This window comes from Papilio xuthus, unplaced genomic scaffold, assembly GCF_000836235.2.
Source record: "Papilio xuthus unplaced genomic scaffold, Pxut_1.1 DF824992.1, whole genome shotgun sequence".
Lineage (NCBI taxonomy): Eukaryota > Metazoa > Arthropoda > Insecta > Lepidoptera > Papilionidae > Papilio > Papilio xuthus.
In genome coordinates, this window is record NW_013533657.1 from 3281469 (window position 1) to 3308000 (window position 26532).

General features: G+C 34.6%; 1 protein-coding gene across 1 annotated transcript in view; it reads left to right on the forward strand.

Annotated features, from left to right (window-relative positions):
- Positions 1-26532, forward strand: part of spen (spen family transcriptional repressor split ends) — a 62504-nt gene that overhangs the window by 13338 nt on the left and 22634 nt on the right. Inside the window, exon 3 of the mRNA XM_013324234.1 lies at positions 25195-25383. Coding sequence (XP_013179688.1) covers positions 25195-25383 — 189 coding nt within the window. The remainder of the gene's footprint in view (positions 1-25194; positions 25384-26532) is intronic.

Sequence of the window (26532 nt, forward strand, 5' to 3'; positions counted from 1 at the left end):
ACTATGTTTTAAGATATCGTTGTGCATAAAACATCATATGAAAATTTTACTTCTGCAATCAGGTTTAAATTTGTGCATTATCGAGTTTAAGTACATAAAACAGAACAATTAAATAATATCATTAAAGATAGAGAGAATTTATGTCTATAATATATATATGCTAATGATACCTGCAGATATGAACATTGGTTTTTGATACAGCAACTTGCCTTTTGACGGCAATCATCGCTACTACATATTATGTATCTACATTATTTCCCCGAATTGTTTATTTTCCATAAGATCCTCAATTAAGGGATTTAAAACTATACCATAATCGCATCGCTTCATGCTTGCAATGTTGTGGTTAAATAATTTACTATATAGCAACGAGCATGTTCGTCTTAGTTGTTGCACCAACATTTAGGGTGCCGCCGCCGCCGAGACAGTGATCTCGCGACTGACTGACCTACCTGCCTGCGTTCAAAGGATTGCAGTGTAATTTGGATTGCAGTGGGATAAGCACCCGAGAACAGTGTTAAAGTGCAGTGATGAATTGTGCAAGTGAACGATGAATTGTGGTGTCTATAGTGTCATGAGTTCGTAACAAACTGAGCATACGATCCATAATAGGTATGTACGAGTTATACGGATTGTTAAAATCACTGTGGCTGGCGGCGGTCCCAACTACGTTTATATGCACCTATTTCTAACGCTATGTAATATGTCTTGTCAGTGTGTAAGCTGTCCTTTTAAATGTCATAACTCGTAACAAATTTATTAACATACGTGTTAACAATTTTATTGAAAATATTTATGAATCGAGGTATATTTATTAAAAATTTTAATAGTTATAATTTTCCAGTATATCATTATACTGCAGAAATACCACATTATTAGCGTCATTAAAAAGAGTAAAAACCTTGTCAAGTACCACTACTTCATTGCGAAAAATGAGTATTGTTGAGTTTACGAAAATAGTGTTATGAGCGTGCGTTCAGGATAGAGTTCAAACACTTCGATAGTTCTATTTTGATTTATTTGCCACTACAGTTGCAAAGATTAACGTATTTATTAAATTTAAGATTAGCGCTATCAAAGTTGTCCTTCAGCACCACGTGTAACAAAGACGTTGTCACTGTCAATACACATTTTACACTACACCATTGTTACTTTACTAAAGCACTTGCTCTTTCACTTTTCATCCACTTCTTCTAATTTCCTTTCTACTTGTTATTTCTTCATTGTTTACTTTAAGACTCTCCTGGAGTTGGGTCTGACTCTTCTTATATAAACCAATGAGATGTTCTTTTCGTAATTCTTCCATTTTTCTTTGCGTCACCTTATTTGCGACGTTCTTATGTCTGATAAAATTTCCAGGGCACAGAATATTCTATTGACAACACATTCTAGAAGCCCATCTTCGCATTTATGATACCAAATGAATGTATGAAATTACTAAAAACCTTGGTCTCGGTATTGGTATCGGCAACCTATTGCACACTGGTCGAGTGTATATGCCACTCGGCTAGCCTTGCTCTACGAATGATTTCGATAAGTCATATATTAAGCCTTAATTAGTCTGAACCGTTAGTCTGGAAGACTATATTCAGCAAATATCCATCCATCCACTCATCCATACATTCATAAATTACCTATCTATATAATACCAGTAACATAATAAGATTTTATCCAGAGATATTAAAGAACATTACACACTACATTACAACTACAGAGGTCAAGACAATTTCTTGGAGCGGTGTCTTATACAAAACTTCCTTTTCACCCATCAATTTAAACCTTTACAGGACGAAAAACATGTGACAAAACGTATCCAGAAATTTAGCATATTGAAATTGGTACCATTAGGAAGGTCATCTAAATCTAGTAGATTTGTTGAACGGGGGAAATTTTGTAGCTCGTGGGAGAAAAATATATTCTACGTTGAAAATGCCAAAAATTTTTGATTCACCCGGACGCACGACAGCATTTTTGAGACTATTTATTTGGTTTTTCGAACTATTAGATTTGCGTAGACTTGTGTACGAAGGGGCTTAGGATTTTCCCATAGAACGCTACTTATATCTGCGATTTTAGTCTCTAAGTCACGTAAGAAATAAAAAAAACGCTGACATATGATATAGCATTGCGTATGGTCACACTATCAGCATAATATGGTATTTCGTTGTGGTCAGCGAAATAACTTCGTTAGGTCCAGCGATTGCTTGGGATGATATAATACTGGTCTGTAAAAAACATTTTTTTCTCCTTCAAATGTTATGCAATTATGACAGATGCAATAATACTGATTATCATTGTAGCTATTACGTTATCTATCACGTAAACATTTTTTTGGGATGGAATTTTTTTTAATGATATTTTAATCATTAACATAATAACTTAATGTTCCGATATACACTATTTCAAACTTAAAATGTCATATGACAATATCATTACTAGTTGTAAATAACGTTTTACTCAGTAGTTTTTTTCCTTTTCATATTTTATAATGGCATTTCCCGAAAATCGACCAACAAAAAACCAATTCTCGTTATACCGCCTCTCTATGTGCAAAATGTCTTGATGAAACTCATACAACAAACCTCCCTTAGATTTTTCCAAGCAAATCTCGGATGACTATTTGCTTGAAAAATCTAAGTGAGGGTCGAAAAAACGAATTTTAAGAGACATCAACAAATGTTACATTTAAGAACCTTATAGGTTATAAAAATCTTGTATGATTTCCAGATAGTTCTAATTTTTTTATTTTCAAGAAAACTTTGGCACTCTTCTACAAAAGCCGTCTTATGCCCTATTTTCAAATCGATCAACCTTATTTTAAAACTTGCGTCCTTCATAAGTTCGCGTTTTTGAAGACCTAAAAAATTTCCTTGTTTTAATTTCGCGTCGCTGATCCGGAGAAACTTTGTTTTTAGGTATTGAAATCCTTCCTCATCTTTGTTCATGGCTTTCCAAATGGCGTCTTTAAAAAAACGAACTTGCAGGCATAGTTAGTGATAATATAATTTTACGGTTTCTCAAGCGCGCACACATTGAAAATTGAATTGAATGCCAAACATAGACTAAGAATATAACTAGTTATCCGCGTATACTCGTAAGGAACAGAGATGTATTGCGTCATTGATAAGTTGGTTTCCTCATAAAAATAATGTTACCAGAGCATGTTTAATAAACATAGTTATTCTAACAAATCATTCATCCAGAAAAAGTAATTAACTTCAACAGTTTTTTTTATAGTTGGACTAACGTAAGATTACGTTCTGGTTACCCTTTGTTATGGTTGAACTAAAAAAAATTGATAGTTCCTAAAAAAGTTAATATAACAATTAAAAAATCTATAGTTTTTAACTACTGTACTCATCTGAGAATTCATCCTCTAAAGGTCCAAAATGTGGGTCCAAAGTTTGTATGGAACAACGTTAGTCCTTGGACAAAATTTCATGAAATTTAAGATAAACGCTTCTCAACACAAATAATTAACATAGTCTTTCAGGCTTTTAACAAAATTGGAGTTTTAAGGTCTAGAAAAAGGGATAAAGTTTGTATGTAATAATATTTTTAAAGCATAGATTCGAGGCGTAAAGACTTGATATTTAACATGTGGGTTTCTATTACTACATAGTTGAGCGCAATGAAAGATTTTTGCGAAATTAATCTTACAAAGGTCTATAGCGGGGGTCCAGTTTGTATGGATAGATGTTGTTTCCTAAACAGAATAACTTGAAAATTTAACTGATATATAAACACGGCTAAACACTCACTTATATACGTGTACATACGTATATACGTATAGTCAATACGTTTTGTGCCCCCGGAAACTTCAACACCACCGACGCTTTGATACCAACATCGTCGACGACGACGGCGCAACCCGCGCCCCCCGCCCCCTCAAGACGCGCCCTAAGAGCGCAGGCGCGCAGTGAACGACGGGCCGCGTCCGCGAAATAATACCAGTACCACTCATCCTGATGAAGGGCCCCCGATGGGCTCGAAACTAGTCGGTGCCGCCACCGGACGTATATACGTGAGTGTTTAGCCGTGTTTATATATCAGTTTAGTATAATGTCTCACGAAAGTTTGAATAATTGAAAATTGAGATCAACACTTTTGAGAATAAATAATTAAGCGTGTCGTTCAAATGTTTTTTCACTTATTTGTGCTATAAAGGTCAAAAAAGGGGAGGTAAAATTTTTTAAACTACGCGGACGGAGTGTCGGGCAGAATTAGTTCAAATTGAGATGAACACTTTTGACCACAAATAATCAACTACGTCTTTTAAGCTCTTTTTCTTTCAAATTTGCCCTCTTAATTCTAAAAATGGGGGTAAATAAATAAGTTCGTTTCTATTAATATTTTTCAGAGCATATATATACAAGGTCTTGAGACTAGATATTTTACATGGGGCTTCTGTTACTACCTACAGGAACACTGTAAAAGGCTAAGAGTCAATTCATCCCCTTAAGGTTCAAAGTGGACGGTGAAAGTTTATAAGGAGAGATCTTATTCCTTTAGAATTATTTACAAATTTACATTAATACTTTTCAGAACTGATAATTAACTAAGTGTTTAATGATCTTATGATTTTTTCCTGTTAATTTCCAAAAAGGCTCGTATCTATTTGTAAATGAGTTCGCCTACATTCATTTTGTGTTAACAACGTGTGTATACACGTGTTTGTGTGTTTACTACGGGAATGCGAATTTTGCTGTAATGTATGCGAGAGTTTTAGAAAAGCCAACGCCAATTGTTAGCACATTCATACGGAGTCATCTTGCCGTAAATGTAATTTATAAACCGACCACTGAAATTGTTTGTTTTATTTCACTTTAAGAGGAAGAAATAATATGTGTAAAAAGAAAAGACTTGATTGGCTATTTTTAATTGCATTGGGTAGATTTTGAAACGTCTGAATCTATTTGAAATATTCTTTGTGTTCAGAAAGCTATATAACCCCCGGGTGACAGATTATATTTATTGCTACATTTTTTTTAATTCCACACGAACGAAGTCTCGGAAAACTGCTAGTCCGCATATATTGTACTGCAATATAAATAAAGACATTTCTGTTATTTTGATGTTTATAAAAATAAAGTTTGTGCAATAACATTAAACTTAGAACTTTTTACAAAGCATATTTGATTCCTGACCATCACAATAATGTGGGCTCAAAAGGCATCTTTATATGTCCTATGCCTATACTGGTAGTAATGTATAGGAAAATGCATTTTTTTTTATCGAGAATGGAGTTTATGCCGTATTGAAAATTAACTGTCACAATTATTAATAAAAATTTAAGTCCACATAACACCTCAGAATTTATTTAACATCTCCTACCTATTTCCCTTCGGAAACATGATTTATATCATAAATTACAGAAACATTCCCTTGCAACCTGCAACTTTTATTTTGCAAAAATAAGTTACTATAATAATTTGTTACTATTTCTTCTTTATTATTTCGAAAATTCAATTTTAGAATATAAGTTATGTTTTACGCCAAGCGGGCAATGGTCAAATTCCCGATTTTATTGATATTTTGAATTATTGTACAGCTATTCGATCTGGATTGGTTGTTGTTTATTGTTTATTAATCTTTAAGAACTTGACGAAATTTGAGTGGGAGGATTTTTGGACAGTTTTTTTCATGACTATTAAATTTTATTAAAAGTAAATCAAGTATTGGATGTTTTATTTGAGAATAAATATGTTTATTTCTTGTTTTTTTTTTACATATTTGATATTTTTAACATAGGAAACCGGAAGTTAACATTTGAAATTGGATTTGTCTTAACTTTGACACTTCTTTTTTTATTTTATTACAACAAGTAGCTAGTAGTCCATAAATAATATGTGCAGTGTTGTAGAGCGTGATATTCAAAACTTTTTAGACGCACTTTACTTCAAGAGCGCGGCACCGAGCGCTAAACTACATTTTTTTTAAAATCTGTGAATGGGAATCAAAATTCCATAAAAATTATGAATAGATTCTGAAGACCATTTTCGTGTATCTGCAACCTATCGACCGAAAGTTTCGACCTTGTATGAAATTTATGGTTGTAGCAAACAATACACATGGAAATCATTCAAATCAGCTGTAACAAGTACTAGACAGGCGATGAAAAGATTTGTAGGCTGTCGACTTTATTACCGTAAAACGGGGTGAATAGGTTACACTTTCAATTTTAAAACTCATTATCGACACATTAATAGCTTCTTTCTGAAAATACTAAACTCGTAAATTTGTTTGTGACTATCATAATAATAAGTTTGTGACTAATCATCAAAAAATAAATAGTTTCCGAATCTCAGGCCTACTTAATCGTTACTCATATTGTAAATGCGAAAGTAACTCTGTTTGTCTGTCTGTCTCTCTGTACTTTTTTCACGCAAAAACTACTGAACCGATTTAAATGAAATCTGGCACACAGTCTAGTGCCTGAGAAGGGACATTGGTACTTTTTAACACGAAAAAGGGTTGAAAGTGGGGATTGAAATTTGTATGGGAATATTGTCATTTTTAAAGCCAGAAGATTGAAACCTATTTCTAAGGCTGCTGATATATATAAATTTGTCAATGCTTGTAAATATGTTACCCTCAAGAGTGCAAAATAACATATCCCCTAATGTTTTAGAATATGTTATGTGAATGTATTGTGAGTTTAATGTTTTGTTGTTAAATATTATAAGTATTAGTAAAATAAGTAGCCTTAGAAATTAAAATGCTACCCAAAGACAGTATTTCACCGGATGAAGTCGGGGGCACAGTATGTCGCTAGTATTCATATAAAATGTCATAAAAATTGGTCAAGCCGTTTCGTTGGAGTATGGTAACTAACATAGATACACGAGAATTTTTGTATACAAAATTAATCACGATAATACACTATAGATTAGCTAGAGACAAAATAATGAAATACTAGTTTTGGTACTATTTACCCCGCGTTTCTTTTACACAAAAGTATTCATAAAATTAAAATTCAAAAAGTGCTTTAATATCTAATAATTCGTCTGTAAATACTTACCAAGAGCTTAGCAAAATAAAATATATACCATATTAAAAATTAAATCAGATTTCCACACCGTACACACACGTAACTCTTAATTTAAGTGTATCATCAGGGCATCACCGTCATTTAGAGCCATAAACGCCTAATTCAGGCGTATGTCATGTCCAGAAGAGGCAAGTATGACATAACACATTTTAATTTAAAAATTAGTGCGGTCGTTTAAAAAGTCATATATTGTGCATAAAATGCAATATTATACAAGTCCTGAATTTCTCAAAGTTTAGAAGGCAAGAAGTGCGACATTACTGAACCTGGTTTCCAAGAGCATATAGAAATAAGTATTACAATAATAGCCAGTTTTATATTGAAATTATCAAATTAATAACTATAAGGTATCCCGTCTATGTTTGTTTTCTTTTCATAAATCTAATTGTTACAATACAAGCTCGAATAGGTATAAATCTGTAGGCAATGTTTAATTTTATTTTTAATTCTTAAATTACTGCAAACTTTCATTAATTAAATTATTGCGTTGTCTTGCGCGTGAAGAAAGCTTCTAATGCTAGGGCTACATAGCAACAACAACTCACGCCCGTCATCCAGAAAAGTAGGCAGAGACCACGAACCTCCATTTGGTGTTAGTTACACAACTCTCGCTTCTTCTACGGCCATACATGTACGCATACACGCAAGTCGATTTTGGGTGCTATACGTATCTGACTGCACATAAGCGCGAATATTCGTCGTACGGGAAACACAATGATTTTAAGCGTTGGTGGTACGAAGGAGTGCTTGGTCACATTATAAGTATTCGCCCGATATGGATAAATACAAAATAAAATTTGTTTTTTTTTACAGATAATTAACATTACACGTGAAGATTCTGTGAAGGAGTTTTGGCATGGTTTTTGGCTTTATCCTATTTTGAAACAGATAATTATTATTGTATTTTTATGTCTTTCATGTTACATTATTCACAATAAGTGTATTCTTGTGACTTTGCTCCCATAAACCTGGTTAATATTCGTAATTTTTAATAACATTTAATAGTTTTCATTGGTTCAATTAATATCATCATTCAAAATAACGTTTAAACAGTTCCGCATATAAAATACTCTTTGAAATAGTATATTTTATATACTTTTTGCCACTTGGCGTTTTGCAGTCGACTAAACAAAAGTGTATTCAACCGGACAAACTTTTTGCGCGATAAAACTCTTTGTGGTTATTCAGAATGGAGGTGGGCTCGGGTGCTAGCGCAAGCGCTTGTAATTCAAAATGTATGTAGAAAACACAATGTTTCGCTTATAATGAGTAGACAAAATATAGGATTAATATAAATTAAAACACACCTTAGCACAACTATAAGAACATTACATTTATATAATATTATAATTAATATAATAACAATATTGTGAATGGATTTTTACAGTTCGGCGATGGTATATGATTTAAGTTTATTTCTGAAAACATTAATATTGTTACAATTGTTTATCGTGTCCGGTAGGGCGTTAAACATTTGAACTCGTTCAAACAAAATAGTTTTATTTTCATAGTTTGCGGAGTAATTGAATTTAATTTGTGTTTGTTACATAAGTTACTTTATCCTTTTTTTGTATTCAATGTTAGATTTAATGTTATAATTTGTTATATTCATTATAAGAGTACAACTGTAAATTAAAATATTTGAGAGTATTAAATAATTTTGTTTTGTTATTTTTGTCGATTATTTAATTAATCTAGAGGGCATGAGTCCGCCTGGGACTGCCCCGACCGACACTGCTCACATTCACGATTTTTTTCAACGCGTCCAAACCATCTATAGTATGTCTATTTAAGATAGATGAGTTTGACAACTGACGCCTATAAATTAATTTTATGAGGATTAATATTGTAATGTTGCGCAAAACGAACAACTATGAACTATCGAGAATTGGTTTTGTAAAATATATTAAATAACTATATTAATAACTTAGTTATCTTACTATAATAGTTTTGTTTTTTTTTTCAGATATATAATTATGGTCCCGCAATTAATTAAGAAACATTAAAAGTAGTATGTTTCTCAATATCTCTATTTTTGGTATAATATATTTTTTTCTACATAGTTTTGAAGAATGCAGTAGGTGTAAAATGAAACAATTTTATTTTTATCGTAAATCAGAAACAATAACTAACAAAATTTTCGATTGCAAGTTCTATGAGAACAACCTTCGAAAATTTTCATAACCGATTTTAATCAACCCATCTCTAGTGAATTGTCACAGTAATCTATCTTAAATAGGCACACTATAAGCATATCTTTTTCAACTCTAATCACTACATCCTCCCAAATGCTGCATCCGTCCCTTATGGATCTACGAGATGTCGCCCGCGACTCCGTTCGCGCGGGGTTAAAAAAAAGTTAATTAGTAGCCTACGTGTTTTTCCAAGCTATTTTTTTTACATCTATGCTAAATATCGGCGAAATCCATTTAGCCGTTCTAGAGATACCTTCTAACAAACATTCGTCCATCTATAAATCTATAAACTTTCGCATTCATAATATTAGTAAGGGTAAGATTTTTAATCATTCAGTTACTCCTGTCAAAAAACGCATTTCTACTGCATAATTTTTTATAGGATATTTTAGAAATGAACTCGCAACCTTATCCTGCCAAATCCATCTCTCACTTCTATAATATATCAATGTGGAAACTATAAATTGCCATATCTGAAACCTACGTGAACATATGTATGAATGTGGAAAAGCGAGAGAGGTGGTCCGTGGTCTCTGCCTACCTCTCTGGTTAAGGTCGTGAATTATGTTGTTATTATCTATCTAAAAATTAAATTATTTTACACTAATTCAAAAATAGTGTTTTTTTCCATTAAAATGTATTTCTAACGAATATTTCGACCTTGAAATAAATATAATTTATGTTGGCAACGATATACTGAAACATAATAAAGTTTACGGAACTTGCCTTCGGGGTGTTTCCCGTTAGATTTTTTTGATAAAACTAAGTGTTAAACTCAAAATCTACCACATCACTCTCTATTGTCACCGGTATCATACCTCCGCTGCGGAATCGTAACAAGCGGACCCCAGGTTTGTAAGTTTAACAACCAAAAACCATGGTTTCCATATGAATAAAATCTATTACAGAATTTCCGAGATAGTTATATGAACGTAAAATCATTTACAAAGTTTGGACGCCTATGGTGCCTACACTACGCAACTTTGGATAGAGGCAAGTTGGGCTAAATATTCATATTTTAGACCAAGGAATCATTGGCAATCCCTTGTACAAGTCATTTCCAGATACCCTCTATAATGGTACTATTATAAAATGGCAACGTAACGTAATTTTTTTATCCTTTTAACAATATTGTTAAGAATTTTAACTATATGACCAAAACTGGAAATACTTTGACATTGATTTAAGTTAGTATTGTTTATTAATAACACAAAGCCCACCATTATGTGTTATTTGAGACTATCTTCAATACATGTACCACATTAGAATAACATTTGTTAAACCATTGCAGAGATATCGAGTATTGTTGTAGAATTATCGTTTATGTCAATCAAACGTATCGCACGAGTACTGTACACATTTCCTGGGCCATGGGTAGAACCTGATTGTTCTTCCCAATTGTGATATATACCAAATTTCATTACTTTTCATCGTTCTGAAGATACCTAGTAACAAACATCCATCCAAACACTAGCCTCTATATTATCAAGATGTAGTATGTATAATTATTGCATATTTTATTTTATAAGATTTTCAATTAGTTTTGACTCTGAGGATGTAAGAAGATTAGTGGAATAATACCAAAAATTATCATCTATGATTTCATAGTGTAATATGTTTTTATTTTATTCTTTCACTAATTCTGCTATCTAACATGATAAGAATACTAAAAATTTAAAGTACAAAAATTATTTTTAATATTTTGAAATTCTATAATGTTGGTGGTAATCTAAGCAGTGGAATAAAATTTTATAAGCCTGCTTGAAAGTTTTTTTTTTTATTACAAACAAAAATTTAAATAATTGTGTATCATTTAGCAGGGACCACAACTTATATTCTTATATTCTTTTGGACAAGCTTTGGATGACGTTTTCATCAATTCCTGAGGGGGTTCCCTACCACTCCGGATTGCACATCAGCAAATTAGAATATCTGTTAGGTACCTGTTTGTATAATCGCACCATTGTTATATTTGTCACAAATACTAAGTCGATACTATCTTGATGATTGTATATTGACAGCATTGAGCCTTCTTTTGATGGTCCATAGGGTAACTGGTTCACCCTTTACCTTTTCAGTGTTTATTTAAAACTAAAGTAGATGGCTTCTTGATTTTCAAGTTCTTTCCGAGGCTAAGTGGATCTTTTCCTTCCTGAGCATGGCATTCTTTGTAAAAATGCATAATTTGAATTTTTATCACAATCTTTTTAATAGTGGTAGAGCCCGCTTTAACATCTTCGCAAGAATTGGCCCGGCTCGCCCGGTGAAATACCACGACCACACGAAGACGAAGACAGTGAAGTGGAAGCAATTCAACGTTTCGTCTGATTAGTATGTGTCCCGGAAGCCTAACTTAGTCCTCTTTCCCTTCCCACCCTTTTTCTTATAAGGAAAGGATGGGAAGTGGAAGTTGACTTTCCGGATGAGAGGATGCATGGAAAGGGAAAGTATTTTCTTTCTGTGAATCCTCTCCTCCGTCGATTAAAAAAGGTAGGCTGGCTACGCATATGCAATTGCCTATGTCAATGAGCAACGGTCGCTTCGCTATTTCAGCGATTTCAGGTGGCCGCTCGCTCGTTTGCCACTTTATGATATAAAAAAAATCTCTAATTTGCTCGAATCATAATTATTGTTCCTTTTTTCAGTTATTAATAAAAATCACAACTGCCTGTACTTTCTGCACATGTTCTATATTAGCTTGAGAAAAAAATTCTTCGCGTTTCATATAGAAATTCAAAATATTTTTAATTATTTACTTAACATTTAACAAACGTATGCCATGCCATTGGGTGCTATTTTGTTCGATTTTGCCGTTTTGTAGTTTTTTTTTATATCATTAGGTGACAAACAAGCGATAGGCCGCTTAGTTAGGGACATTATCCCATTGCAATAGAAATTTTGGGACTTCTGAGCAAAAAACTGCGGCAAGTGGTTTTGACAGCCCTCTCGTGATGTTAAACCTGACACTGCCTTCAGAATTCTGAATAGATCGAAGCTTCAAAAATAGTTCGGTTTCATTACGTTCTACGTACAGAACCTTAAATGAACTCACAGTTCATTAGGTTTCTTTAAGGGAGGTCGTGAGACATTTGTCGACATCGACATCAAGAATGAAAAATACGACATTTTTCACTATTTGAACCGTTGTACCTCAGAAACAGTGGCACTTTTAAAAAAGCTATACACGGTTTTGTATTAGGAATATTACAATGTACAATATCGTCTCAGTTTGATAAAACTCACTTTTTTTTGCTGAAATAGACGAAAAACTTGTTTCGGGTTGAATCTTAAACCACTTGTTTTTTTTTAAATATTTTTAGGTTCTTGAATTTTTATTATGGAACATTACATGTATTATAATTTAACTTTAACGCTACAGTTATAAGGTACTTTTTGATATCACTTTGGACTCATGGTTTTGAACGTAAAAATACTTTTATCTCTCAAACCGAAATCAAGGAGACAAAGCATTGGTCGTCGTCCCTTTAATTTTGAGGATGACGTCATTGACATATATTTTGTTTATTATTCATTATTATTATTCAACTTGTGAGTTTATTACGCGTAGTTCTAAAAAAAACTGAATATCATTATCCAAGTAAAACTTAATTTTTGGTCGATTGCAATAAATATACCCGTGTATGTGCGCGCGCACATAAGATAACGCGTGTAATAATAGTTTCCGAGCATTCCGTTCGTATAAAACCCGCAATAACAAGTGAACTCACCCTACGCCCCCTTACTTCACCCCGAGATGTCCTATTCTCATTATCATTAAATTGATTTAATTGGAGTTTTACTCAACAAAATTTATTTTAAATTGTTTTTGTTGAGAAAAAAAAACACATTCTACAAATATTGAGAAAAAAATCAATACGTAGCCTGGGATTCGAACTGGTAATCTTACGCATTAAGGCGAACATGGTAAAACAAACTACCATATATAGCAACAAGGTAACATTTTATATTAAATATTAGGTATCTGCCGTATTCGCCGCGGTGTAAGTTTGTTTTAAACGGAAGAATTTTGATACAAAGTGTCAAATGAATTTAACAGAAATAGTACATTTCAAAGGGTATCTCAAGTATTTAGATATACGAGTTCAATTTCGTCTAATCCAGGTGGATTATATAGAAATATAGGTATATTTTTGCATGCTTTAGATGCTTACATACTATTGCCGCTATGTCTGGTACTATAATTTCGGGCACTTTGAACGACATCATAAATTTGACAATGACTAAATTATGATCTATTTGCGTAGAGTGGATGAGATTCAATTTATTTGAAGACCTTTGTTGTACTTTTGTAATTGATGATTTTAGGAGTTGCTATTATACATATCTTGATATCATGCCTGTCACACACTTATGGTGAGCTGATGATGATGAAACTTTTGATATACGTAAAAAATCGACGATTAATTTATTTTTAGAAAGGACAATTTAGTTATTTCAGAAGTTTTAGGTTTTGGGAGATATAAATATATATTTCCCAGGAGGATTGTATAAATTCATCTTTAATAAACGGCGCCGGCGTTACACATAATGCCGGCGTTTTATAAGATGTCTTAGGAAAAGTATATAACGCCGCGTCTTTTTTATATGCCTAAACGTTCGACGTCGATTATAACGCCATTTACATAAATAAATTCATTTTTTTTTTCATTTTGAAGTATCTTACGATATGTTGAATGGACCAAAAATTATTATTTGTCGTGAAAATTATGGAAGTGCCCTAACTCCATTTACATTTAAATCGAGACATGTAATGGTTTTCGTAGTAATGAATTTTTAAATATACGAGGGTGAATCAAAAAGTTCTTAGAAGTGCATATAATGTAACCTTTTTGGATCAAGTTCGATATTCAAATTAAAGAGTGTCTATCACACTATATTTATGCAGACTGTCAAGTGACAGTGTGACAAAAACAAGTGTTTTTGTCAGTTCGTTTGCATGTAATAAAATTTTTTGTGCAACGAGTTGCTAAAAAGTCAAAATTATGGATAAAAGTGAGTTACGTGCGGTGATAAAATATCTCAGTTTGAAAAAAATGTCTACGAAGGAAATTTTTTTGGACATTCAGCAGACATTAGGGGGTGATGCTGTACCCTATTCTACGGTTGCGTACTGGGTGGCTGAATTTAAAAGAGGTAGATCAAGCTGTAAAGATGACCCACGTTCTGGGCGGCCTTCAACCTCCGTTACAGAAGAAAATGTCAAAAAGGTTGAGAATCTGGTTTTGGAAGACAGAAGAATGACTATAAAACATATAGCTGAGATCCTAAAGATATCTTTTGGTAGCGTTCAATCCATTTTAATTGATTCACTGGGGTTCAAAAAAGTGTGCAAGATGGGTGCCACGAATGTTAACCGACGAAAAAAAAAAGCGACGTTTGGAAATTTCCAAGCGTAATCTCGAAATGTTCCAGCGTGATTCGGATAATTTTTACCGTCGTCTTGTCACCATGGATGAAACATGGGTCCACCATTTTGATCCTGAAACTAAAAGACAAAGCATGTCTTGGAAACGGCCATCCTCTCCATCCATCAAGAAATTTCGAGTTGCTCCTACCGCTGGCAAAGTTATGGCCTCTGTGTTCTGGGATAGTGAAGGAATCCTTTTTATTGATTACATGCCAAAAGGCCAGACGATTACTGGACCCTATTATGCAAATTTAATCCCGAAAGTGCGTGAAGCGATTAAAGAGAAACGTCGTGGAAAACTGTCGTTGGGCGTGTTGTTCCTTCAAGATAACGCTCCTGCTCATCGATCGGAAGTTGCGCTCAACGCAATCCGCTGTGTTGGCTTCAATCTCCTTGACCACACACCATATTCTCCGGACTTAGCCCCAAGTGATTTTCACTTATTTCCAAAATTAAAAGAGGAAATTCGTGGAACAAATTTTCACGATAATGACGCGGTTATAGCTGCCGTAGAGGACTTTTTCGAGAGTCAAAAAAATATTTTTTTTTCACAAGGAATAAGGAAGTTAGAAACGCGTTATTCTAAATGCATTGCATTGGAGGGAGATTATGTAGAAAAATAAAATATTATTATTTAAATCTTTGCATTTTTTAATATTGATTCCAAGAATTTTTTGATTCACCCTCGTACGAATGGAATACTACCGAGTGATACTTAGCGTGACCTTGGGGGTAAAACAAATTTCATTCGCTTTGAAGCGATTCCATAACGAATTTAAAAAATGTATAGAACTGACAATAACTTTTGATAAATCACCCGATTGTTGCGCGTCAGTTCCATACATTTATGAAGTTGGTTATGGAATCGCTTCGTAGCGAATGCACTTTATATAACGCCCCAGCCGTCCCATTTTTAATGGGACTGCCTTTTTTATAGTTACGAGTCCCGGTGGCTCCGAAAAGAATGCTAGAACGCCAAATTGTCTCGTTTCTTAATTCGCGGGGAAATTTAAACAGTTGAGTCGGTCGATGCGTGCGGTGTACGAGGGCGAGACCACATCGTCGGTCAATCCATCTGAGAAAACCCAGTTCAAATTTCAGTTATACACGTTGATGCTGGCGATGTTGGCAATTAAGGCAAATAGAAAAAAGTGCCAAGAGTTTCATTCTTGTTTAAAAACATCACCAGCTATACACTTAGGTATTCAGTTTAAAGCAAAGTTATTCTGATAAATTTAAATATTACTTAACATTTCGGCTATAATATGTATTTTTTATTAGTAAGCCTACTGATTGTATTTGAAGAAAGAACTTAATTTTTTTTTTCATTGACTACCCGTTACCTGAAAAAACTAGTGTCCCGTTTTGAATCAAAATATAAATGGTCACGTTACTGATATTGCTTAAAACGAATGTTAAATTTATAGTTCCTATTAAAACTATTAAAATGATAGCAATTATTAAGTGTATAATATGTGTTTTCTTATCAAAAATGCAGTTAGGCCACTTTTTAAATCCACAATCAGGTTTATTGTAAAATTTGAAGGTGCTGGGATCCAATCATTATAATTTAAGATGCTTCACATTGGAAGATAAATACTGAGTTTATTTTACATATCTTTAATTTCCTTTGGCAACATAATATATGCAAGTTACATTAAACATGCTGCTTATTCAACTAACGCAGTTTTCCACAAACTGATGTTGTTAACATGTAAATACTAATTAATAATTAGGTACTTCTAAATTGTATCATTCACTACTTTCCGACATTATCATTATGAAAAAAATGATTTAAGTATAGGTAAATTGAGTAATTCATGTGGTAGGCCTACGTTCAGCAGTGGACGAATCCAGGCTGACAATGATGTTGATGATGAACTGGAGTTAGGCCATTTTCAAACTACACGGTTTTATTATTAAGAACATAAAGATAAATAACACGAAGTTGTGCATGTTAACAAGGAAATCATGAAAAATGGAGTTAAGCCATTTTTAAATTAAGTGGCGCATATGACAGCGTTAATTTTGGGTAAATAATCAATCACTGTTGGCTTTAATGAATCAGATTTACGCGGCCAACTGAACGTTTATTTATAATTAGAACAGTGGTTAAGTACCGTAAAACGGCCGTAGATTGCAAGACCAAGTACCTTTCTAATCATTGTGCTAATATCTGTTTTAACTCACTTACACAAATCTGTTATACAAAAAAATATTGTTTACATATCACAAGACTTAATTGCAAATGTCCAAATGCCTAACAATTATTGTGCATCGTATCCGATTTACATAAGTACACTTACGGTGAAGGAAAACATCGTGACGCAACCTGCACATATCTGAGAAGAAATTCAAAGATATGTGTTAAGCCAACCAATCTGCATTGGGGCAGCGTGATTGATTACCGCCTAGTCACCCCTAATTTAGGATAGGCTCCGAGCCCCTCGGTGGAGACGTGTAGTGAGCTGATGATGATGAACAATTATCGTTACCTTGGTAATATTCCTTGTTTGCTTCTATTGGCTATATTGTAGTTTTTGTCCCATTTTCGCAGAGCAATTTTATCAATTTATTTACTCCCGAAGTTTAATAGCGTGAAAAACGTGTGGTCAGAGTAGGGCGTAGAGTGTCTTGTAGTGGAATAATTAAAAAAAAATTTAAAGTATGCCGTCATTTCAGACATCCTACATAACAAATGCGTTTGTGTTTAAGTTTTATTATACTAGTATATAGTGTGTCTATTTGAGATAGCTTAATTTGACAACTGAAGCCTATAAAGTATCGAATTAATTTAGTACGAGGATTAATATTGTACTTAATGTACGTTGTCATCGTGTCGAAACGTCGCGCACAACGAATAACTGTGAACTATCGCGTACCGTTCTTTAGTAATGTTATTCGAACAAATCGGTAAATTTATCTATTTTTTTACTTTTTCAATTTATTACAGTTATTTGGCTATGAATCGCAAAAATAATTTAAAAATATTACTACATCTCTTTTTTGTTTGCTTACACCACAATGTTTTATATCTTTAGTAACTGTCGCCCGTGACTCCGTCCGCGTGGAAAAAAAATATATATAAAAAACTTATTTAGTGTAACCCACCCATCCATCCACATCACATACATCTAAACATTCGCATTTATAATATTAGTAAGTTAAATAAAAAGATCTTCATGGCAAAAATTTGAAGAAAAAAAATTACAAAAAATAATGAATAAATAGTATCCTATGTCCGTTTCCTGGCTCTAAGCTACCTCTTCACCGATTTTCAGTCATATCGGTAATGCCGTTCTTGAGTTATAAATAGTGTTACTAACACGACTTTCTCTTATACAGGGTGTCCCAAAATTCAACGATAAAACGGAAATGGTGTATAGCCAGCTCGATAACCGCACCGGGAAAAATACAAAAAAAAAATCCATCTCTTTTTGTTTAAAAGTTACATTAACTTTTGTAATTTTTCTTATAATTTGATACCCACCACCATATGATCAGACACTGTGGCTACAAATATGAAGATATTCCTGCATTTTTTTTTTGTATTAGCTACCTAAGTAACAACTATTCATTGAAGTTAAAAATTGGACTGAAACATTCGTAATTTAAGCACAAAAAATAATTAACTTTGACTGTTTCCTTGAAATTTTAAAACATTTTAACTTTTGACCAACTTTGACATGCTACTGTGTAAAAAAAATGTATGTAGAGTACCATGGCACTAAATTACAAAAGTACGCGGAACTCATCAAGATTCTAAAATGCTACAACACTATGATAAAACTGCGAAAATTCTCAAAATAAAATTAACAACTAAAATTGACCATTTTTCATAGTTATTAGAAATTTTATTAAGTTTTTTTTATATATCATAAGGTGGCAAACGAGCGAGCGGCCATCTGAAATAGCGAAGTGACCGTTGCCCATAGACATACGCAATTGCATATGCGTTGCCTACCTTAAAATCGACGGAGGAGAGGATGCACAGAAAGAAAATATTTTCTCTTTCCATGCATCTTCTCATCCGGAAAGTCCACTTCCACTTCCCAACCCTTCCTCACAAGAAAAAGGATGGGAAGGGAAAGATGACTAAATTAGGCCTCCGGGACGCACACTCATCAGACCAAACGCGGAATTGCTTCCACTTCACGCCTGTCTTCTGTGTGGTCGTGGTATTTCACCGGGCGAGCCGGGCCAATTCGTGCGAAGATGTTAAAGCGGGCTCTACCACTGTTAAAAGTGTTCAAAAAAGTTGAAAAAACATTTATTCATAGATTTTACGGTGCGAGCGAGATAGACATACATTTATTACTTTTGATAATGCAGGGTAAGACATTATTTTCATCTCTTTGTATTTCAATTTTCCCATCCACGTTTCATTTACGAATGTACATGCCAGAGGCCTACGTTTAGACTCCTAATTTAGGGGAAGTGGATGGAGGACGGGACACATTGGACCTCTATCAATAGAAAGTAGGCAATGCATCTGAAATTGCGGGCTATGGCAGCGGTCGCTTCGCTATTTTAGCGAATTTAGGTGGCCACTTGCTCGTTTGACATATTACTTGATATGATAAAAGTTCCAATTTTATAGCCACCCGGCTCTGCGGATCGAAATCCGCTCGATTTCCTTACTGGGATGTCTTAGAGACAAATGTCTATGCAAAACCACTGGCGAGAACTGGCGAACTCCCTTAAAGAATCTCAGATGCTGCAGAAGAGATAAACCTACGGGGATATAAGTAAATAGTTGAAAGATCCTGAATCTATAACTGAAAACCCATTTTTGAACAATTAATAAAATTCTTAATATCTAAGCAAAATATTCAATTTTAGTTCTAATTTTTTTTTTTAGAGAATTTTCGCAGGTTTTATCATAGTGTTGTAGCATTTTAAAATCTTGATGAGTTCCGCGTACTTTTGTAATTTAGTGCCATACATTTTTTTTACACAGTAGCATGTCAAAGTTGGTCAAAAGTTAAAATGTTTTAAAATTTCAAGGAAACAGTCAAAGTTAATTATTTTTTGTGCTTAAATTACGAATGTTTTGGTCCAATTTTTAACTTCAATGAATAGTTATGTTAATTAGGTAGCTAATACAAAAAAAATGCAGGAATATCTTCATATTTGTAACCACAGTGTCTTTTTTTTTTGTTAACGCGGGGAATGCGTTTATGCACTTCGCCGTCCGTGCTGCGGGGGCAGCAGGGACGGTTTCGTGTGGGACTCCCGGTCTGGGAACAAGACCGGACTACCCACTAAACCCCGCGGTGTTCTCCTACGCCCAACCGGACCGTGGCATCTACGTTAGTTTATCCACGGCCCGGCTAGGGGGGAGCCCGTTGGTAGGGGCTCGACTCGTGTAGGGAGGGGTCATATCTTAGACCCCTCCCATCACCCTATGATGAAACCCTCCTCAGAACACGAGAGGAGGGCCATCGGCCACAATCGGCGCGACAGGTCCCACGACCCGTCGCGCGTGGCACTCTCTAACTCTTGGTTGTAGGGCCGCCGCGTACCTCGCACGCCGGCGGCCCCTCGCTGGAGCCCTGCGGGGCGGCAGCGTCTCGTTGGCGCGTTCGCGCTCCCGCAGGGCCTCTCTTTTGGCCGCCATCACCTCGCGTGCGAAGGAGGCGACGGCGGCCCAACTCTGTTCGCTGCCGACCATCGCACGTATGACGGCCGGCAGCGACCGATCTCGCTCTATAGCGCCAGTGAGCGTGGCGCGTTGCGCGTCCCAGCTCGTGCACACGGCGAGCGTGTGCCCTGCCGTGTCCACGTCGCCGGACGCGCAATGGTGGCACTCGGGACCCGACTCAATCCCCACAACTTCACACAGGTAACGGCTGAAACAGCCGTGCCCTGTGAGAAGCTGCGTCAGGAAGTAAGTCGGTTCCCGGTGCCTCGCCTCCACCCACTGGCGCAGGACGGGGCGGACGGCCTCGATGAGCCGTCTGCTCACCGAGGCGTCCGCCAACCTCTCTTACCATCGCCGGAAGAGATCGTCGCGACCTTCCTTCCTCCAGCGTACGATCTCTTCCGGCAGGGGAATTGTAACCACAGTGTCTGATCATATGGTGGTGGGTATCAAATTATAAGAAAAGTAACAAAAGTTAATGTAACTTTTAAACAAAAAGAGATGGATTTTTTTTGTATTTTTCCCGGTGTGGTTATCGAGCTGGCTATACACCATTTCCGTTTTATCGTTGAATTTTGGGACAACCAACAATTTTTAACAGTGGTAGAGCCCGCTTTAACATCATCCCTCGAATCGGCCCGGCTCGCCCGGTGAAATACCACGACCACACAGAAGACAGGCGTGAAGTGGAAGCAATTCCGCGTTTCGTCTGATGAGTGTGCGTCCCGGAGGCCAAAATTAGTCCTCTTTCCCTTCCCACCCTTTTTCTCATAAGGAAAGGATGGGAAGTGGAAGTGGACTTTCCGGATGAGAGGGATGCATGGAAAGGGAAAATATTTTCTTTCTGTGCATCCTCTTCTCCGTCGATTAAAAGTAGGCAACGCATATGCAATTGCGTATGTCTATGGACAACGGTCACTTCGCTATTTCAGCGATTTCAGGTGGCCGCTCGCTCGTTTGCCACCTGTGATATTAAAAAAAACTGTATATATAGATGTCGTTTTTAAGGATAAAATAGGAATAGAAAGAAACCATTTTATTTATATTGTAAGTCATAAACAATCACCACAAAATTTTCGGTTGTAAGTTCTATGAGAACAACCATAGAAAATAGAAAAACCCATATCTAGTATATTGCCAAATTAATTTTCAAACTAATCTATCTTACATAGGCACACTATAAAGATGACAATGGCATCGACGAAAGACTTGACGTCACGAATAATTTGTGACAAATCGCCACCGACCAGTAATCGACATTTTTTTTTATAAATTTGCACAAATCGTTCTAGGTCGACTAATTGGGTTTTCGTATCACATTACTGAATGTTAAATTTTTAAAATTTTAATTTCTAAAAATTATTAAAATGAGTCAACGTCTCATTTACAACTACTAGTACCCATTTAATACTTGTTAAGCAAAAAAAAGAAGAACGTTCGTTCTCTGTAAGATGCAATGACATACTGCCGTACACGATGAACGAGACTTCTTACTTCGCTTACGACACCGATAGCGCGCAAATATCTAATTGTGCGCGAAAAAAGGCAAATCGCTGAAACTTCTTAAAAAGCAAATATTTTTGATTTGTAAACGCACTTTAATAACTATACTAGTTGTCGCCTGCAACTCCTTTATCGCGGGATTAAAAAAATAGATGGTAGTAGATTCTCAGAACTATTCAATTTTAAATGTATTCAATAGTTCTAATATTATATATTAAATTTCATAAAAATTGTTCGAGCTGTATCGGAGGAGTATGGTAACTTATTTTGTGACCTGGGGATTTTATATCTAAGACATCCTTATATAACCTACGAATATAATGTTAGCCATTTTATATATTCTGTAATTCCTTAACCTAAAACTTTATTTAGTCTATGCTATAAGTCAATAACACTTTTGTTTATTTAAAATAACAACATTAATCATTAGTATTACGATCCGACCGATTATTTAAATATTTGATTCTCAAATATAAAATAGAAGTATTCAACTTATCATGTTATCGTTATCGTTAATTAAAAGTATTGTAATTGCGCGTCCGAATGACGGCCATGTTTTTTTCTGTCTGACGGGTAATCGTAAAGACAATGTAACAGCGGTGTTTTTGAAAATGTTGTTGTTTACAATTCCAAAAGAAATATATGAGTTAAAGAAGACTATGTTTTATTTGAAAAAATATTCTCCGACTGTGACTCCCACAATAATAAGTAGGAAAAAAATCATTTGTCTACTAATGTTAGTACATTCATGCGAAGGCTAAGTCAGTTTATTTTATTTAAGACATAAAATATTTTAATTATTAATGTGAGCACTGTAAGATGTCGTTAGTATACCTAATTACGTAATAACTTAAGGGAGAAGGTCCCTTAACTAGTTAAATAAACGGATATGGTATTACATGGATCTCACAAGTTTTTACGATTAACTGATTTATGTGACTTGCCTTTTTTGACAATTCTTATTTTTAATGCATCTCATTTCTTTTTATAGATTATTCGTAAACATTTACACTGATTGCAAATATAATGTTGTAATTCCTAACTTATTTTAATCTTTACTAATATTATAAACGCGAAACTAACTCTGTCTGTTTCGCTTGAACGCCAATCGATTCTAAAGTCTGAGAAAAAGGACATAGGCTACTTTTGAAAGGGTAAAGGGTTTTTAATTGGCAAAAAAGTGTTGAAAGTGTGCGTCGAAATTTGTATATGGAAGTATATAGTAGTATTTTACAGCCAGAAGCTTGAAACATATCTTTAGGCTGTTAATTTGATATAAATAAATATGTCATTCAAAGCTTGTAAAAGTTTTACGCTCAAGGGTGCAAAATAACAGGAATAGGGCCGAAAGTTTGTTTGGAAACATTTAAGGTTTATGTGTATATTTGTGAGTTTTAATATAATTATAATATTTAATACTTTTAGGTGAAATAATTCGCCCTAGTTGAAAATGCTATTTGAAGGCAATACTTCACGTGGCTATTTTCAAATTAACTAACGGGAAACACTCACTAGACAAATCGAATGCAAACTTTGTTATGTTACAGTATTTTGTTGTGAACGATGTCGATATTTATTTCAAGTTCGAAATAATCGCGAAATTTTTGCTCAAGCAATCTTACTAATATTATAAAAACGAATGTTTAAAGGTATCTCTAGGACGGCTCAAAACATCACAATGAAATTTGGCATACATGTAGAACATAATCTGAAAGAATACATAGGATTTTTTTTGTTAATTTCGTGCGGACGGAGTTGCGGGCGACAGCTAATAATACTACAAAATAAAAAAATAATCTGGAACGTTACCATCATTAAAATCCTTGTGATTGAAAAACATTTTCCCAAATTTATAAGTTGTTCAACTCTTAACATACAGTTCTTTTTTTTTTGTTATGTTCCTAGCATTCTCTGCAAAAAATAGCCTGATAAACTTAACCTTTTGATACCGAAATATAATAACAATATTTGTACAATATAGTCATGTTACAAGGAAGAAGAGAACTTTCTCGAGGGTATTTACGACATTATTTTGTTTTTTTGTGCATATTCTTTTTTGTGCATTTGTTTGAAATCAGGTTTTATTTTTAGTTAGTGTTCAGGAACGTTAGTTAGAAGCTGTGTGCCTGAATGGTTTATCTACTCATGTGGGTTATTTAATTAATGATTTTTACAAAAAACTGAGATTAACTTGTTAATACTAATTATAAATTACTTGTACATTACCATAATTAGTACTTTCCGACATTAATATGTTAGCTTACTTATGTGTAAATGAAATTAGGCTACTTTCAAATTACACGGTTCGATTATTAAATGAACTCTAAAATATATGCGTAAGGAGTTACATGAAGTTGTTGGTCAGTCAATACTTTGATAAACAGATACCGCTAACAAAACAGGCGCAAGAGTTATAAAATATTTTATATGAATTCGATGATTTATTAAGGAGAAGAGCTTATTATATTATATTATTTATATAAATGTCAAATAAAAAAAAATATTTAAGTATTTTTTGTAAGGTACTAACTGGCCACCGAGAAAATCTTCACCTTATCAAGTAAAAGTAAAAATTAACAACGAGAGGTTTAGGCGCGAGGGGAGTCCAAGATGCGAACAATGTAACAACGAAATTGATTGTGCTCTTCTTAATAAGTGTAAATAGTGTTTAAAACGAAAATAAAAACAGATTTTATAAGTGATAGCACTAGTTTACATTTATCCATCGTCTCAAAAGCCATATTTATAAGCGAAGGCCAAATTATAAAGCTAACGATGGAGTGAAAACTATTTTATTATCTAACCATAAAAAATTAGGTTGAGGATAAAACTATCGATTATTTTTATGTTCATTTTGTAGCGTTTTTTTGTCATAGCAAAATATAATTAAACGGTTATATAAATACTGCCCTAAAGCTTAAGCATAAGCTAATTTCCATTATCTCTGTGATGTTGTCGACATTCTTTAGACGATCCAGCCTGTACGAGCAGAGTTTTATAGATCTAAAATTTGTGAATAGTTTTAGAAACCAACATTTCTCGTTATTAGTAGTTTCAGTATCGGAACCATAAACATCATTCACAATTTGTGCTTTCTGTCTGGCATTTTGACCTTCAAAAAAATTATCGCAAAATTAAGCGAACTTTCTTCGATGACGTCCATTATTAACAACCTGCAATTCAAAATTTAATGTATACCAAACAAGTTACGGCTAAAAGTTATTATAGTGTGAACAGTAACATTACAACAGGATAAATCTAAAATTGTATGATGTATACGTACTTTATGATAACAGTACAGCCACCTACCTAAAATCATGAATTTGTTTTCCCTCCAATCTATTATAATTCAAATGTGTGTTTTGTTTTGCAGGGGAGAAGAGAGCGCAGGCAATGCGTGTGCCATGGCCGCGTCAGCGGCGGCGCCGGCAACGTGGCGCGGCACCAACGATAGCGCTTCCGAGTTCTGTCGCCGCGGCACCACGCCTACAACCTATGGCCGCTACCAGCGGAGTAACAACGCCGCGCCCGCATACGCCACACCACCCTCCAACGTCGAAAGGTAACCTGACGAGATATACTCATTCAGCCTACTAAATACTGATATGTCCTTCGAAACTCAGTCTTTTAAATTTGTGACCTGGTTGGGCCAACTGCTTCCTTGTTTATGAAATGATCTACTTTTACAAATTGTATAATGTTTCATACTGCTTAAGTAATTGTTATCAATTACTAAATTAGGTGACAGATAAATATATTTTAAACCATTAAGCGACAAGACGAGAAGTTACGACTCTAAGTGTGAATCACCTTTTTTTGGGTATGATGGACATGCCCAACCCTGTTGATAGTCATGACATTTTAGGCACACGAGGCGTCGCCTTGATCATGTCGTAACAGTATAGTTAAAGCAACGCGTATCAGATCTGCAGTTTTCATATACGAATCGTTTTGTGAGGTGAAGCCATTCCACGCCAAGCGTTCAGTCAAAAAAGTCGATGTTTCTGATTTAAGCAATAATTGAGTATGTTCTACCTATACATGTATTAAATATTTTTTTAATATAGTTATTAAAGAATTAAGGGACTTTGAAATTTTGACAAATATCCATATAATATGAACATGCGGTACTTCAACGTCGGTTATAAGTCATCACATTATAGATTTGAATAATTTACCCATGGTATTTATTACTTTATATTAAATAAAATAAATAATGCTTTTTAATTTCATTTTAAAATACGATTTTTCCCCAAATTTCAAACTTTTAAATTTTATTTTTGATTGATTGATTTTTTCAAACATAGTCCTCTTCGATTTTTTGAACTTTTGTCACAAAGATGTTGCAAAGTTGCAAAGTTTTGTTATGTGTGTGGATCTGGATTAGTTTTGTTATGGGTGTGAATGTAGATTACGAGCTAGACTGGAAATACTGCGCAGCCGCGGCGTCCTGCACTGCACTTCGCTTAAGGCCCGTCACGGCTAGGCCCTCTGTGCGTCAAGATGGTCGTGAGAAAAGACGCTGCAAATTTTAAAATGGCTGAGCAAATCTACAATTGACATGTTGTCGCTACGCCAGTACCGACTAATAGATGAGCCTTTTCGGTGATTCAACGTTGTGTGTACGAATCGCGCGCAACGCGGTTCTCGCGACGCAACCATATAAAATAATACTAAATTCGACGATTTACGTAGCCTTGTGTACTAAAGG